The sequence below is a fragment of the Marmota monax genome, unplaced genomic scaffold, assembly GCF_021218885.2.
Source record: "Marmota monax isolate L192 unplaced genomic scaffold, Marmota_monax_Labrador192_F-V1.1 WCK01_AAM20220418_F8-fsc00004, whole genome shotgun sequence".
NCBI classification, from domain to species: domain Eukaryota; kingdom Metazoa; phylum Chordata; class Mammalia; order Rodentia; family Sciuridae; genus Marmota; species Marmota monax.
Window position 1 is genome coordinate 32,631,239 of NW_026692881.1, and position 17,312 is coordinate 32,648,550.

The window sequence follows — 17,312 nt, forward strand, 5'->3', positions numbered from 1 at the left end:
ATTCAATCTCTAGTACCAAAAAAAAAAAAAAGAAATGCAGATATTTTTAAATGTTTATTTTTTATGATACATATCACTTTGAGCACTTCAAGAAAGCAAATAATTAAAATAATTTCAAAGCAATCCCTGGGTTTAATAATTCAATATATATCCTTTATAATCACACCTCATCAACTATGTAAACAATAAACCTCAGGGATAGGGATCATGCATGATCAGTTACGTCACTTTGCCACCATGTTTTTTAAATAACATGATTCACAGTTCTTTCCATCACATATATCTCCATTTTGAGAGTTAACTTGGACTGCTAAGGTTAATAATGTAAAACTTATGATCTCTGTTACCTTGAAAAAAAAAAAAAAGCAGTTTAATACAAAGAAATTCAAGAAGAAATTTTCAGGACCATTGATCAGAAGCTTTAAGCACTTATTGTGCTACTTAGACGTAGACAAAGGTACAAGTAAGGCTAAAGAGTGTTTCCTTTATCCACTAAAGACATGATCTAAGAAACAGAAGCCAGGCCTTCAAGATGATCCCAGTGACTCCTGATGTTAAGCAACTACTGTTAGAAAGGCTTAGCCAGTGTCACAGAAACAAAAACATTTAGAGTGATATATATAAATACAAGCATCATTAGGTTTTTCCTTCTATAAATAATCATCTTTGCAATGCTAAAAAGGCTCCAGCTGTGGCTCTCTCCTGGCATCAGAAGTTGCAGGGCACGGGGGATGATCTACGGATTCACCTTCTCAAAGTACTCTTTGGAAGCCGCTGGACTTGGCTTGATCTGAAAATACAAAAATATTTTATAAATGTGTAACAGTGACTTTGGAAGCTGATAAGTTCCCAATTTTTAACCTAAACTACTTTTTTTTTCTTTTTGCAGTGCTGAGGATTGAACCCAGGGGCACTGTACCACTATTTCCCCAGTCCAAGTTGGCTTTGAACTTGTAATCCTCCTCCTCAGCCTCCCAAGTAGCTGGGATTATAGGTGTGTATCACCATGCCTGGTGTTCTTTACAATTTTTAAAAATCGGCCTGTTTCTTTAAAATATGTGGTCTCTGGCTCTGTAAACCCACCCCCACCCCCACAGCCTCTCCCACTGCACAGTCTACCCCTGGTCCCCTGATAGGCTCCCTCTGATAGATATGCCCTTGAGGCAGAGAGGACCTGGGACCCTGTGCCGGATCCTGTTACTTTTGGGAAAAGAACCTACTGTAGGGGAATCTGGTGTCCAGTTTGCTGGGCAGACTTCTCCGTGGGTTTCCACAAACTGGAATGCCTTCACCAGGCGCAGGGTCTCCTCCACGCTCCGGCCCACGGGCAGGTCGTTGACACTCAGATGCTTGATGACTCCATTGGGGTCAATTATGAAGAGACCTCTGCATAGTTTCAGAATTTCTCCTCAGTAACACAACAGTACCAGAACTAAACAACTGTCTAACTACTACCCTTTCCTGTCTTTAATTTTCCTTTTAACATTTATTAAATTAAGCGCTGTCATATGTTTAAAATTAGGAGTGTATAAAGAGCTTATCATCTCTTATTAAGGACAGATAATGATGCAGGACTGAACCAGGCCACCATGGAAAACATGCAGGATAGTCCCTGAACGTCACATAGTATCTGAAAGTCACTGAACTAGAGAGAGCAAAGACTTCTTTACTTATTAATGACTTGGCCAGCATTCTTTGGGCAGCTGTATCAAACCCTGGCAAGAAACCACAGGCAAAGGGGAAGGGACAGAGATGTATTTTATCTGTATCCAACAAATACTTATTAAATGAGCAGATTCTTGGATGGTTAGGGGGAAATCCCATGGGAAATATCTGTGGCCAGAGCAAGCTGGCTCCAAGTCCACACGAGCAGATGTGGGCTCCTGACGACTGGTCACTCAGTGGTAGTGTGGCAGGCTGCCCACCCCATAGTGACTGTTTTCAGGCTCTGATGTACACAGTACACCCAACTCAGTGGTTGTAGCATCCCTCTCCTAAGGGTGTGGGAAGTCCAAGTGTTAGTCACTCGGGGAAAAGACACGTTCAAGAACACTCCAGGTGAAAGGGGCTTGTCCCTCCCCAGGCCTGGTGCTTAGGGGTCTCGCCTTTGAGGCTGAACCAGCCGTGGTAATTGCTTCTGGAAGGGAGCCCCTGGCAGCAGCAGAGGTAGAGCAGGGAGGACACAGGGCCCACACACTCCAGAGAGGTTAACTTACTAGATTGATTAAAGATCATTGGTAATACCAATATTGACCCTGGTGGGGGCTAACTTAAAAATCATAAAGACCCCACGGGGAAAGGGACCCTGAAAAAAGCCAGCCAACATTCTTTCTCCTGCTATTGCCACCTCCAAGGGAGCCAGCTTGTGATTTATTAAAGGACATAACAATGACCTTGACATCAACCAGGAGCTGCCCAGAGCTAAAATCTCAGGTGTAACCCAGGAGAGCAGGTCAGAGGGCAGCAAAGAGAGAGGGCAGGTTTTCTGAGCTCAGGGTGACTCCAGCAAAACAGGGAGGTACCTGGGGGTGGGACCCTCCTTCCTGATGTCATCTTCCGCCCAGTCCTCCCTCATCCCGCTCTGTTCTCCATAAGCTTCGGGATGCAGGGTAGCTCTTAACGCTCTGCTCCCCTCCTCCCAAGAAGGCTGCATCTGAGCATGCGACTGTGGGAGACTGAAAGCTTTTCACACCCAAAGGAGTCGAGGTTTAATCACAGATCAAGGGAGGGCAGAAATGGAATTCGGAGGCAGATCTCAGCTGTAATCGCTGCCAGGAACTTCACTAAAAGCTCCAGTTGCCTTACCACCAACCTGTGAGATATTCATCTTCACTGTAGTTAAAGGCAGACTGGGCTCCAAGAAGTAAATAGCTTTCTCAAAGAAACACAGCCATTAAGTAGCTGATTAAAAAAAAAAAAAAAATCAAGTCCAGACCTATTTGATTCCAGGGATATTTCTGTCTCTGCACCAGAAGGTGGCCTCTTTGCCCTGCTACAGCGCCTTCTCCAAACAGCCTGAGGGCTTCGCTGCCAGGAGGGGCGGGGGGCATGGTAGGGGCCCCCAGAGGTCCAGAGCAGTGTTCCCATGGAGACATGGACAGCTTTCTCCAGAACAGACACAGGCTGTGGATGAGGCACACCTGTCTGGGCTACTTCTGAGAGACTACCGGGTTCTCACAGGAGGAATTTCATCAATGCTTATTCGGACTAAAATTAAGGAATTTTTGCTTTTAAAAATGATTTCCTAAAATAATTTTTTTATAAAAAAAAAATAAAAAAAAATCAACAAAAGGAAAAATAAAACATCCCACCACAGCAAAAACACAAGAAACACTTTGCCAGGGTCCGTGTAGGATGATGTTGAACATGAAAAACCATTTTGAATTCACAAGGAACAGACTCTTACCTGAGTGCAAGACCAGCACCTTCCAAAAGCACACCATAGTCCCGAGAAATTTGTTTGGTTAAATCCGACAGGAGAGCAATGTTCATGTGGCCCAAACCGCCATTCTAATAAGAACACAAAGGTGACTGGTTGTCTGTGCCACTCTCACAACCTTTTGACCATGTAACGATGTTTGAGAACAAAAGTGTCAACAGGTAACAGTAAGAGCAGGAATGAATTCTTCCTGCTAACCCACTTCCTCCTGGAGCAGACACTACTTTACAGATGAGGACACTGAGGCACAAAGGCGAAGTGCCTTCCAGAGGCAGGATTTAATAACCTAGCCAATACTATAGACCTTTCTTTTCCTAATTCTTAAAACATTCTTTGAATTGAAGACCAATTTCTCAAACACAAAAATTAGAATAATAGACACTGAATACTTCCATATGGATGGTCCTACAGCATAGCTAGAAATTTGGATTTTTCCAAGCAAAGTTCTAGGCAATACTGATCACACAGATCACCACAGTTCGACATGCCACCCAGGGTACCTGGGATCCACAGAGTACAGGCCTGAGGGAAGGCCAACAGACCCCAACCAAGTCCCCTGCTTGCTGAGCCTGTCTCCACAACAGTCTGTACCATGAAAAATACAAGAGTAGTGAGCTGTGCATATACATCAGTAAACAGACAGTTCAGCAGACTTTCCAGGTAGGGAGAAGTTGGGAAATGGAAAGGCTGAGCAACGGGTACAAAGTTACAGTTAGAAGGACTAAGTTCCGGTGAACTACTGCACAGCACAGTGACTTCAGCCAATGATAGTATGTTCCAAAACAGGTAAACAAGAGGATTTTAAATTTCCTCACCACTGATAAATATTTGAGGTACTGGATGTGTTAGCCTGATGTAATCATTCCACAATGTATATGTATACCTAGATCAAAATATTACATTGTACCTCATAAACACACACAATGTTTTTATTGTATATTATATATTATCTGTCAATTAAAAAATAAAATACACTTGGAACAAGGCAGGTGCAAGATGAGGTGAGCAGGAGCCTACCTTCCTGGGTGTATTGATCCAGGCAAGGTGGGTGAAATGCGAATCCACCGAGACTGCAACCACTTCACAGTTCACGTCGTGAAACTCATTGGCTTTGTCACTGAAAGCAATGATCTCTGTAGGACACACAAAGGTGCTTGGAAAAAAAGTAAAACGTTTCATCAGATAATATATCAAGAATTTAAAATCTGAACAATAAGTAGTCTAAAAACTAGCTTGATTTGCTCACAGGTGAAAAAGGCACATCGGTTAACTATCCTCACCAGACTCCTGTGTTAACACCTGAAAAAGAACTACTATCTCCTATCACTGTCCTGTTTAAGGAATTATACCAAAAGTGGGGGGCACATTTTAAGAATGCTCTTAAAAACTGTACCTAAATAAAGTAGCTTTAGGAAAAAAAGTTTATTATCATTAGTCTTTCCTTAGACCAGCAAAAACATCTTCAAAGACTGGTCTAAGGAACCACTGCTCCAAAGCCCCCAAGACAGAGCCACATTAAAATGCACCTTCAAAGGGAATGCCACTCCCTCCTGCTGCATTACCACTTGTGAAGTAGCCCCAGATTAACAAGGCAATCAGTGACAAGTGGCCAGAAAGAGTCCTCCCCTGAACTAGAAGAGCAACTAAAAAAAAATAACAGGAAAATGTGACAGAAATTGCACTTACAAATCCAAAGGGTAAAAGAAAAGCACCAAGTATTTCCCTTTAAAGTCATCAAGGTTTAGCTCTTTGAACTCTCCGTTGACAACAGCTGTACCCTTAAAATAGGGCGCGTGCTGAGTGACAGCAGGAGCATGGTAGGAGGAGCCTGGAAAAAACCCACACCCACATGAGTTCACCACTTGCTACACAGCATTGATTTGATTGTATTTAAACTTCCCATGATAATTAACTTGCAATATAAATTGTCTAGTAGTATGAATGAATGAAAATGTATATCTTAAGTAAATTTTCCCTCCACAAAGTTCCCTCCACAATGTATATGTATACCTGTATCAAAATATTACATTGTACCTCATAAACACACACAATGTTTTCATTGTATATTATATATTATTTGTCAGTTAAAAAATAAAATACACTTGGAACAAGGCAGGTGCAAGATGAGATGAGCAAGGGCCTCTAGATTGTGCTCAAACTCAATACAAAGTGCTATGGAGAAACTTCAAAAAGGAACAAAACAGGTGTGGATTTCAAGTTCAAGGCCAGCCTTGGCAATTAGGGAGACCCTGTCTCAAAATAAAAAATGAAAAAGGGCTGGGGATATAGGAGTGGTAGAGCACCCTAGGGTTCAATCCCCAGTGCCATAATAAATAAATAGAAAGACAAAGACAAAAACAAAAGGAACCAGAGGAAGACAAAGGCAGTAGGGGTAGAACTAGAGAAGGCAAGAGACGTGGGGAGGGATTCTAAATATTGTTCAGATTCTGCCAGGTCTAGAGGGGACAGGGCAAAGGCATGGAGGAATGGCAGGAACAGGACATGTGTGTCAAAGGAACTGCCTATGGCAATTTGGTTAGAATAAACAGAATCTAAAGGTCTGGAGAGAAGAAGAGCTGCAGACACAGCAAGCAAGAATGATGGAAGGCCAGGCCAGGCCAGGCACAGAGCTGTCTGCTCCTCACAGGAGAGAGAACTGGGAGCCAGGGGAGGTTCTTCTACAGGAGATGAGCCCAGACAGCTGTTTTCCAGCAGATAAGTCTGGCAGGCGGGTAAAACTGATGTTAGGTGGTGATTTCAATTATCTCAGTGAGAGGTACTGAGGTGTGGCAGAGAGAACAGAAAAAAAAAAAAAGAAAAGAAAAGAATGGATACAAAAGATATGATAAAAGTGTAAAGGAGGCCTGGGGGTGTAGCTCAGTGGTAGAGTGCTTGCCTAGCATGCACCAGACCCTGGGTTCGATCCCCAGCACCTCAGTAAAAATAAAAAACTAAAGAGGGTTTGCTTCTGCCTGGGAATGAGGGATAAAGGAGATCCAGCGTTAAACTGTCTAGGACTGACACCAAGAGAAACAGAAGGAGCTGCTGGGGGCAGGGATTGGGACTAGTGGAGGAAAGGTCCAAGCCTCTGGCATCAAATAACTATTAGATGTATTTTCAAAATTGTGAGAAACTTTAGAACATTCCCCTCAAACCATTACATATTAAACACTTATTTCTCAAAGACAAGACAAATCTTAAGGAGGCATTTTCAAGTATCACTTGTTATCCAAGGCTGATCTTCACAAAGTCCAGTTTAGAGAATGAAGTAGAAAGCTCAAAAATGTCTAAGATTCACACAAATATTGAAGGATGCCACTGAATAGGTCTGGCTCCCAAGTGGCCAGCTGGAGCCAGCAGACAGATTTGATTCCCAGTGGTGGCCACCAACCGCTCACATCCCTTCTTACACAGTCAGCCCAAAAGGCACCTGAGTGCCCCCATACCTCTCAAAAGAGGCAACCAATAAGGAAATGCAACACAGGCCAAGGACAGTTCGCCTCAGTGATTCTCAGTCCTAGCTGCACATTAGAACTACCCAGGGAGCTTTTAAAATATACTGAACTAGGCTGGGATTGTGGCCCAGAGGTACAGCGCTTGCCTACCATGTGTGACGCACTGGGTTTGATCCTCAGCACCACATAAAAATAAAATACTGTGTCCACCTATAAACTAATAAGTAAATAAACATACTGAACTAGTGGTCTTACCAGAGTCACTTAATTTATCTGGGGGTGGGACTAAGGCACTGCTATTTTATCCAGTTGTTTGTCTCTTTATTGAGCTGTCGTATTTCTTTAGCTTACTTAGATAATCATCCTTGTTAGATATATATTTTTTACGAATATTTTCTCCTACGTTATGACTTGCCTGTTCATTTTTTTCTTTCTTTCTTTCTTTCTTTTTGATTTTTTGGCAAGTACTGCAGATTGAATCCAGGGATGCTTTATAACTGAGCTATATCCCCAGCCCTTTTTCATTTTTTATTTTAGACAGGGTGTCACTAAGTTGCCTAGACTGACCTTGTACTTGCAATCCTCCTATCTCAGCATCCTCAGTAGCTGGGATTACAGGAGCACGCCACTGTGCCTATTTGTCTATTCATTTTCTTCTTGGTGTTTTCTGATAGGTTTATCTTAAAGTTTTGATGAGGTCAGTTACCTACTGTTTGGACACAATTTCCCATGGATCTGAACACCATCATGCTATGTGTTTTAACGCTCCAAAGAGCTGGGTGCAATAGTCTGCAATCCCAGCTACTCAGGTGGCGGAAATAAAATGAGCTGAGGAGTAGCTCGGTGGTAGAGTACTTACTTAACAAGGCTGCCCCCCCCCCCACCTCCGCTGCCCCATCAAGGCAAAAGCTCCTAGGAGTGTCTAATGGATAGCTAGGGGTCAGCGCTATTGTCCTGTCCAGAGAGAATAATTTGTGTTTCCTTATACCTGAGTCCAACCATGGCACAGTAACACTTACTGGTACTAAAAGTGAATTTTGATAGAGCAGAGCCAGACCACTGTACGTTTGTCAAATGTGTTCTTCTAGAAGCAACAGGCCTAAGGACTGCAGTGGCAGAAATGCCCCGAGAAATGGCACTCACATGTCCAGCAACCTGGAAAGAGAAACACTTTGTTAGAAAGTCTTTCCAAATGGTGACTAAAGGCTGACCTTGCTGAAAGGGCTTCGTGCCCATGATGGCCTCAGCTGTCCTTGTCCCTGTGAACCAAATACCACATCCAAAACTCTTAGGAGCATGGGTTGAGTCCCCATGTTCTTGATATTCTCTTCTGCTTCCTTCTTCTTCAAGGCAGGAGGATAGTGAGTTCAAAGCCAGTCTCAGCAAAAGTGACACACTAAGCAACTCAGTGATACCCTGTCTGTAAACAAATAACAAAATACGGCTGGAGGTGTGGTTCAGTGCTCCTTAGTTCAATCCCTGGTACAAAAAAAAAAGCAGGGGCTGGGGATGTGGCTCAAGCGGTAGCGCGCTCGTCTGGCATGCGTGCGGCCCGGGTTCGATCCTCAGCACCACATACCAACAAAGATGTTGTGTCCGCCGAAAACTAAAAAATAAATATTAAAAAATTAAAAAAAAAAAAAAAAGCAAAGACTGTAAGGTGGAGGGAAACTAAGAACACAAACACTCAAGAATCAAAAACTCCATACTCTTAAGAGCAACAGTGAGGGTTAAAAAATTAGGGAGACCTGGCCAGGCCCTGAGTATTTAAATCCTCACCTTGCACTATCTGGCACATGTGTTATGTCAAGGTTTTCCTTAGAAAAGGCAAGGTCTTTCCAGGCCAAAAGACAAGCAAATAAGTAGAGCAAAGTTCAGCCTCTGGCAAAGTTTGGACAGGGCTCAAGGGAAATGTTTGCTCATCTAACATCCAGCATGACGCAGGAAGGAGACAGGGCCTGCCGTGAACCCTACGAGGGCACGAGGAGAAAAGCAGGTAACAGAGAACACCGAGGGTGGGAGGAGAAAGTGGCTTTCGTTACTGCAGCACTCTGTGTTTCCATCCACTATTTAAGTCCATGCTCCAGCAACGCCTTGATTTAGGCATCACTCTTTCCAACTTAGAGGAAAGCAAACTGAGGCTCAGAAAGGCGAAGTCACCTGCCCAAGGTCATAGAGTCGGTGACAGAAGCAGGACCACGGACCATGACGCCTGTTTCCAGCAACAGAAACAGGTGCTTAAGGGGAGCAGGAACCGGGGAGCGCGGAGGGACTCCGGGACCCGACCGAGAGCACAGGGTAGGGGAGGCGGTACTGCGCAGGCGCAGGGAACCCTCCAGGCGAAGGCCTCGGGGTCCGTGACCTGCAGGCGCCCTCCAAGGAAGACGGACGGCCCCGGGCCCAGGAGGGCACGATCCTGCCTGGGAAACGGGTCGCGGAGCCACCGCAGCATCTCCGCACCTGTCCCAGCCGGCAGCCACTCACCGAGGCCCGGAGCAACCTTCCCACCGCCGCCGCCATCTTCAGTGCACGCGGGAGCCGCGGAGTGGGCGGGGCGGAGGGGCGTGGCCTGTTGGAGGCGTGGTGTGGGCGGGGCATTTGAGGGGCGGGGCCGGAGGAGCCACGGTCTCCTCCCTTTTAGGGACTTCACTTCCCCAGGAAAGTGTTCTTTGTGCCTTGGAGTAGCTGAGTGCTGTCCTCCTTCTCTCACCTAAAAAGAACGAATCCAGGCAGGGAGCTGGGTGTCTCTCTCCATTTTTCTGACTGATTTGTTTTTTCCTGTTGACCTCGTGTGGATTCCCGTTTCTATCGGGTCTCTGGGAGCATCCATTTACTATTTCTGGCTCTTGTAAAGCGTCTGGCTTCTACAGGAAATGGAATTAACTATTAATTGAGTTTTAATACGTTAATGAGCTAAGTGACTTAGGCCCATGGAGCTCTGTTTGCCTGAAAACCTTTGGGATAGTGTATGCACCTTCATTTTGGCCTCTCTTTCCCAAATTAGAAGAATTGGGACAAATTTAAAATTTGGCTTTTTAAAAAATGTTTATTTCTTAGGTGTAGATGGACACAACACAATGCCTTTATTTTTTTATGTGGTGCTGAGGATCAAACCCCGTCCCGCCCATGCTAGGGGAGCGCTCTACCACTGAACCACAATCCCAGCCCTAAAATTTGGCTTTTGTCAATTAATGAAACCAGGAACGCAGTAATAAGCGCAGTACTTGGAAGAAGCACTCAAACATACACAAAAATCACCCAGTGCCTCACAGTAAATGTGACAAACTGCAGTCTCTAAGTTGGTTTGACACCAGGCACCGATTTAGTTCCTCAAGTCTTCGAAACACCTGAATGTTATTTGCTATTTTCTTTCACCTAACTCACTTTTTAAAAACATAAATGAATTTATTTGAAAGAAAATGTTAAACAACTTACATGGAAAAACCTTATAATTTGCTATAAATAGAAAGTGATTTAAAATAAACACATTAAAGCAAAATATTATACAGTCCCAGCTAGGTACAGTTGTCTGCCAAAAGTCTAAGCTTTTTTGTTAAAAAAGAGAGAATGAGAGAAGGCAGTTAGAGACATTCTAACCTTAGATCAGATCTTTTTTGTTGATGTAATCAGAAGGATTGAAAGAGAATTAAAAAGAGAATAATTGAGAATTGGTGTTATTTGTTTGTTTCCCCCACTCCCCCAGCAGTGTATTTCCTAAAATTATCTCAAGTAGCACTAGATGGCACCATTTGCTCCTGTCCCCTTCTTTAGAAGGAACTGCGGTAGATTCAAGGGGACATGTTTTCCCAACTATTTCCCCTCAGCACCTGCCTTGGGCTTAATTTGTGTTCATTATGTGCATGTTGAGCAGATGATCGGAAATGAAAGAGGATCATGTTGGAGCTCAATATGGAATGGAATATTATTCAGCCATAAAAAGGAATGAAGAATGGATATATACTACAACTGTAAGACCTCAAAAGCCTTATGCTAAGTGAAGGAAACCAGGCACAAAAGGCTACTGTATGTCTTATATGATAGCCAATTTCTGTGAGGAGGGTACTGCCAGAATTTTCTTTTGGATTGATGAAAATATTGGGGAACTAGGTGGAGATGTTGATTGTACATTCTGAATTATAAAAACACTTTTATTTTTTAATGTTTTTTGGGGGGTGGTATCAGGGGTGATCGAACCCAGGGGTACTTAATCACTGAGCTACATCCCCAGCCTTTTTTTTTAATTTTATTTTTTATTTTGAGACAGTCTTGCTAATTTGCTTAGGGCCTCACTACATTGCTGAGATTGGCTTTGAACTTGCAATCCTCCTGCCTCAGCCTCCCAAGTGGCTGGGATTACAGGTGTTCACCATTACACCCCAAAACACTTTTAAGTGGCTAACTTTTTACTGTGTGGATTTCACTCAGCACAACAAAAAACAAAAGAACAAAAAGACTTACAACAACAAAAATATACTGTAGTCTAGCCCAGTGGTTTAATCGGCAAGAAGATGGAGATTGTTAGAGATGGAAAGACTTTCCCAAGGCCACATAGATGGGGGACAAAAACCTCTCAGGCCTGAAGGTGGCCTGAGGAGGTTCCCAAGAGAGGAAGCCTCAACTAAAGACAATGGGGTCCTTTTGTAAAAAAATACTTTTTAGATACATGTGACAGCAGAGTAAATTTTGACATATTATACATACATGTAGTATAACTTCCCATTCTTGCGGTTATTGTACATGATGTGGAGTTACTCTGGTCGTGTATTCATATATGAACATAGGAAAGTTATGTTCAGTTCATTTTATTGTCTTTCCTATTCCCATCTCCACTCCCTTCCCTTAATTTCCTTATGTCTAATCCAGTGAACTTTTATTCTCCACCCCAACTCCTTATTGTGTGTTAGCATCTGCATATCAGAGAATATTTGGCCTTTGGTTTTGGGGATGGCTTATTTCACTTAGCATGATAGTCTCCAGGTCCATCCATTTACCAGTAAACGCCACATTTTCATTCTTCTTTATGGCAGAGTAATATTACATTGTGTATAATATGCCACATTTTCTTTATCCATTCATCTGTTGAAGGGCACCTAGGTTAGTTCCACAGTTTAGCTATTGTGAATTGAGCTTCTATAAATATTGATGTGGCTGGATCGCTACAGTATGCTGATTTTAAATCCTTTGGGTATATGCTAAGGAGTGGGATAACTGAGTCAAATGGTGGTTCAATTCCAAGTTTTCTGAGGAATCTCCATACTGCTTTCCAGAGTGTTATACCAATATGTAGTCCCACCAGCTAATTATGAGTGTGCCTTTTCCCCACATCCTTGCCATCATTTACTGTTACTTGTATTCTTGATGATTGCCATTCTGACTGGAGTGAGATGAAATCTCAGTGCAGTTTTAATTTGCATTTCTGTAATAGCTATTGATGTTGAACATTTTTTTCATATATTTGTTGACCAATCGTATTTCTTCTTCTGTGAAGTGCCTGTTCAGTTCCTGTGCCCAATTATTGGTTGGGTTATTTGGGTTTTGTTGTTATTGTTGTTGTTGTTTTGGTGTTGAGTTTTTTGAATTCTTTATATATCCTGGAGATTAATGCTCTATCTGAGGTGCAAGTGGCAAAGACTTTCTCCTATTCTGTAGGTTCTCTCTCCACATTCTTGATTATTTCCGTTGCTGTGAAGAAACACTTTAGTTTGATATCATCCCATTAATTGATTCTTTATTTTACTTCTTGTGCTTTAGAAGTCTTGTTGAGGATGTCATTTCCTAAGCTGACATGATGGAGAGTTGGGCCTACTTTTTTAAAAAATTTTATTTTAGTTGTAGATGGACACAATACCTTTATTTTGTTTGTTGATTTTTATGTGATGCTGAGGATCAACCGCAGCGCCTCACACATGCTAGGCAAGTGCTCTACCACTGTGCTACACCCCAGCCCCAGGCCTACTGTTTCCTCTAGTAGGTGTAAGGTCTCTGGTCTAATGCCTAGGTCCTTGATCCATTTTGAGTTGAGTTTTTTGAAGGGTGAGAGATAGCAGTTTAGTGTTGCTTCATATGGATTTCCAGTTTTCCCAGCACCATTTGTTGACGAGGTTGTTTTTTCTCTGATGTATGTTTATGGCCCCTTTGTCTAATTTAAGATAACAATATTTAGTGGGTTTGTCTCTGTGCCTTCTATTCTGTACCATTGGTCTTCGTGTCTGTTTTGGTGCCAATACCATGCCATTTTTGTTACTGTTTCTCTGTAGCATAAATTAAGAGTCTGGTGTTGTGATGCCACCTGCTTCACTCTTCTCAGTAAGGTTTGCTTTAGCTATTCTGGGCCTCTTTTCCAAATGAATTTCATGATGACAACGGAGGTCCTTGATGTATGTGACAGAAAATAATTGCGCAGAGACAGATGCTGAGACACAGAGATTTATTTAGGAAAGCAAGGTATGCATATTCAAGGGGGAAGGTGCTTTTGGAGTTCTCCATTCTCCTTTCAAAAGACACTTGGTGAGGGGTGGGTTTGGGAAGGCGAGTGGGATGGACATCAGTCTGGCGGTCACAGGATGGCTTTCAACTTGCAATCCTCCTGGCTCAGGATCCTTAGGTTCATTATCTGATCAATAGGTAATGTTGGGAAAGCGCCCTAGATTATAGGTCTTGCATTCCCTTTGCTCAATCTATTCAAAAAACACATGTATCTGTGGGCTAATTTACAGTGCAGAGGGCAAATTTTGTAACTGGATGAATCTTTAGTAACCTTAAGATTGTGAGCGAAGATTTATCGATTTCCCAGAAATTTGGGAGTGACAGGCCTGAGAGAGAGAACTGGCTTTGGGAAGTGAAGGTCTGAACAACTTTGGCACAAGACTGAGATTAAAGTGACCGTCTCCTTGTTTTTCCTGTGTCTCCTTTTTACCTGCCGTTTTATGCTTCTATCCTACCTCAAAGCCAGAACTCCCTCACTCCAGACGCCCAGAGCAGCCTCCGTGTCACCGGCCCTTGTGAGAGATGACATGCGCTCTTTGGCCCTCTCATCTTTTCCTTTATGCTGGTTTCTAGGCAGATGCCACAGCTCAAGTCAAGAACAGGTGCAAGGCAAGGACGAACCAGGGCAGAGCGGCTCTTTCCCTTTTGCCCACGGCCTTCGGCCTTCGCAGCTCACCTCTCCCTTTCCTCCAGAGCTTCGCTTTGTTTTCTGGTACTGGGGATTGGACCCAAGGTCACTCTACCACTGAGCCACAGCTCCAGCCCTTTATATATATATTTTTTTATTTTAAGACAGGGTCACTGAGTTGCTTGTGGAGGCTGTCCTTGAACTTGTGATCCCCCGGCCTCATTCTGCTGTGTCTCTGGTACTTGGCTGCCCCAGTACCTAGGCAGGCCCATCTTTCCCAGTGTGCTCAGGTGTTGTTTAGTCCCCACCCACGGGCCCATCGTTCATGACTGAGCTTAACTACAGGGTGAAGCCGAGGGCAAACCAAACCAACGGAAGAGTGGCCTTGCCCTGCAGCTCAGCCTCCCTGGTCCTGCGTTCAGCCTTAAACGCTAGGTGCACTGATCAGCCCGTTCTCATTGGCTGGTCCTATTTTAGCTTAAAGGTAGCATCACTTTCCGTCTCATGGTCCCTCCTTCTTCCTGCACGTTATGGGTACCCCCTGGATCCTCCTCCCGCCCCCCACCCTGCGTAGCTTCTTCAGTCAGACACTTTCTTTCCCAGTCAGGCCCTCAGGTGTCCCATGGAAATTGTATATACTACTAATGTAATTTTTAAAAAATTTATTTATTTTAATTTGTTATACAGCTAGTTGAAAGCATTTCAATTCATAGTACACATATAGAGCACAATTTTTCATGTCTCTGGTTGTACAAAAAGTACAGTCACAAAATTCAGGTCTTCATACATGTGCTTAGGGTAATGATGTCCATCTCATCCCACCGTCTTTCTACCCCCTGCCCCTCCCTCTGCAGAGTTCCTCCATTCCTCCCATGCTACCTCCACAGCCCCATTATGGATCAGCATCCACTTATCAGAGAAAACATTTAGCCTTTGGTTTTTTGGGATTGGCTTACTTCACTTAGCATGATATTATCCAACTCCATCCATTTACCTGAAAATGCCATGATTTCATTCTCTTTTAATTCTGAGTGGGCATCCAGGTTGATTCCACAATTTAGCTATTGTGAATTATGCTGCTGTGAGCATGGATGTGGCTGCGTCACTGTAGTATGCTGTTTTTAAGTCCTTTGGGTATAAACTGAGGCGTGGGATAGCTGGGGCAAATGGTGGTTCCATTCCAAGTTTTCCAAGGAATCTCCATACTGCTTTCCAGAGTGGTTGTACCAATTTGCAGTCCCACCAGCAGTGTTTGAGTGTGCCTTTTCCCCCACATCCTTACCAACACTTATTGTTGTTTGTATTCTTGATAGTTGCCATTCTGACTGGAGTGAGATGAAATATTAGATTAGTTTTGATTTGCATTTCTCTAATTATGAGAGATATTGAACATTTTGTTTTCATATATTTGTTGACTGATTATATATCCTCTTCTTTTTTTTTTGTTTGTTTTTTTTTTGTAATCAAAACTTTATATATATCCTCTTCTGAGAAATGTCTGTTCAGTTCCTTGGCCCATTTATTGATTGGGTTATTTTTTTTTTTTTGGTGTTAAGATTTCTGAGTTCTTTATATATCCTAGAGATTAGTGCTCTATCTGATGTGCGTGTGGTAGAAATTTGTTCCCATTCTGTAGGCTCTCTGTTTGCTTCACTGATTGTTTCTTTTGCTGAGAAGAAGCTTTTTAGTTCCAATCCATCCCATCTAGATTCTTGATTTTATTTCTTGTGCTATAAGGAGCCTTACCAAGGAAGCTGGGGCGTAATCCAATATGATGGAGATTTGGGCCTACTTTTTCTTCTATTAGGCACAGGGTCTCTGGCTTAATTTCTAGGTCCTTGATCCATTTTGAGTTGAGTTTTGTGCATGGTGAGAGGTAGGGGCTTAATTTCATTTTGCTCCATGTGGATTTCCAGTTTTCCCAGCACCATTTGTTGAAGAGGCTATCTTTTCTCCAATATATGTTTTTGGTGCCTTGGTCTAGTATGAGATAACTGTATTTGTGTGGGTTAGTCTCTATGTCCTCTATTCTGTACCATTGGTCTACAAGTCTATTTTGGTGCCAATACCATACCATTTTTGTTACTATTGCTCTGAAGTATAGTTTAAGGTCTGTTTATAGTCATGCCACCTGTTTCACTCTTCTTGCTAACAATTTCTTTGGCTATTCTGTGTCTCTTATTTTTCCAAATGAATTTCATGATTGCTTTTTCTATTTCTATGAGGAATATCATTGGGATTTTGATTGGAATTGTATTAAAATCTGTATAGTGCTTTTGGTAGTATGGTCATTTTGACAACATTAATTCTGCCTATCCAAGAGCAAAGGAGATTGTTCCATCTTCTAAAGTTTTCTTTAATTAATTTCTTTAACGTTCTGTAGTTTTCATTGTAGAGGTCTTTTACCTTTTTCATTAAGTTGATTCCCAAGTATTTTATTTTACTTTATTTTTCTGAGGCTATTGTAAATGGGGTAGTTTTCCTAGTTTCTCTTTCAGAGGACTTGTCACTGATGTACGGAAATGCCTTTGATTTATGGGTGTTGATTATATATCCTGCTATTTTGCTGAATTCATTTTACTAATGTAATTTTAATCAGTTAATAAACATGTGTTGAACACATCACTCAGGCCTTGCTCTTGGGCGAATCCAGAGAATCCTAAAAAGAATTGACTGAGGGCTGGGGATGTGGCTCAAGCGGTAGTGCGCTCGCCTGGCATGCGTGTGGCCTGGGTTCGATCCTCAGGACCACATACAAACAAAGATGTTGTGTCGGCCAAAAACTAATATATATATATATATATATATATATATATATATAAAGTCTCTCTCTCTCTCCCTGTTTTTTTTGTTTTGTTTTGTTTTTAAAGAATTGACTGAATCATAAAAAGAACCAAAGTCCAAGATCCAGCATTTTCAGGGGCATGAGAAAGGTGTCATGGTGGAGTGTGGACAGCCTGGGCTCCAATAGCTGCTCTGCCACTTGGGAGCATGTGGCCTTGGGCAAGTCACTCAACTCTGCCATTTTCTCATCTGTAAAGTGGGAATGAGATTAATACTTACCTCAAGGGCTCTTTGAGGAATGAGTGAGTTAATGATTTAAAGGCATTTAGCACAGTTGGCAGGCACATAGTGTTTATTATATGAGATAGGAGAGAAGTCCAACTGCTAGGAGAATTAGAAAAGAGAGACCGAGAAGGGTTCCGTGGAGAAACCCATCAATCCTGCTCCTGTGGAGGGGGAAGGGGACAGTAGAGGGGGAGATGACAGGTAGAAGTAATCAATGACCCTCATTCCTTTGGTT

The 17,312-nt window shown here is 42.7% G+C and overlaps 1 protein-coding gene and 1 non-coding gene across 3 annotated transcripts; one reads left to right on the forward strand and one right to left on the reverse strand.

Moving 5' to 3' along the window:
* Positions 1 to 41: 41 nt before the first annotated feature.
* Prdx3 (peroxiredoxin 3) lies at positions 42 to 9,475 on the reverse strand. 2 transcript variants are annotated; one of them, XM_046450105.2, is made up of 7 exons: positions 9,379 to 9,475; positions 7,914 to 8,049; positions 5,126 to 5,267; positions 4,457 to 4,592; positions 3,407 to 3,510; positions 1,221 to 1,386; positions 42 to 790 (listed from the first exon to the last, which is right to left on the reverse strand). In XM_046450105.2, exons 1-7 carry the CDS (start codon positions 9,412 to 9,414, stop codon positions 737 to 739), a joined length of 774 nt encoding a protein of 257 aa, XP_046306061.1. In that variant the 5' UTR covers positions 9,415 to 9,475; the 3' UTR covers positions 42 to 736. The 2 variants fall into 2 exon arrangements, with proteins under 2 accessions (XP_046306061.1, XP_046306060.1); XM_046450104.2 differs by having other exon boundaries at positions 9,355 to 9,440.
* On the forward strand, positions 6,305 to 6,377 carry Trnaa-agc (transfer RNA alanine (anticodon AGC)). The gene has a single exon. It is a non-coding gene; the product is annotated as a tRNA-Ala (tRNA).
* Positions 9,476 to 17,312: the final 7,837 nt, after the last annotated feature.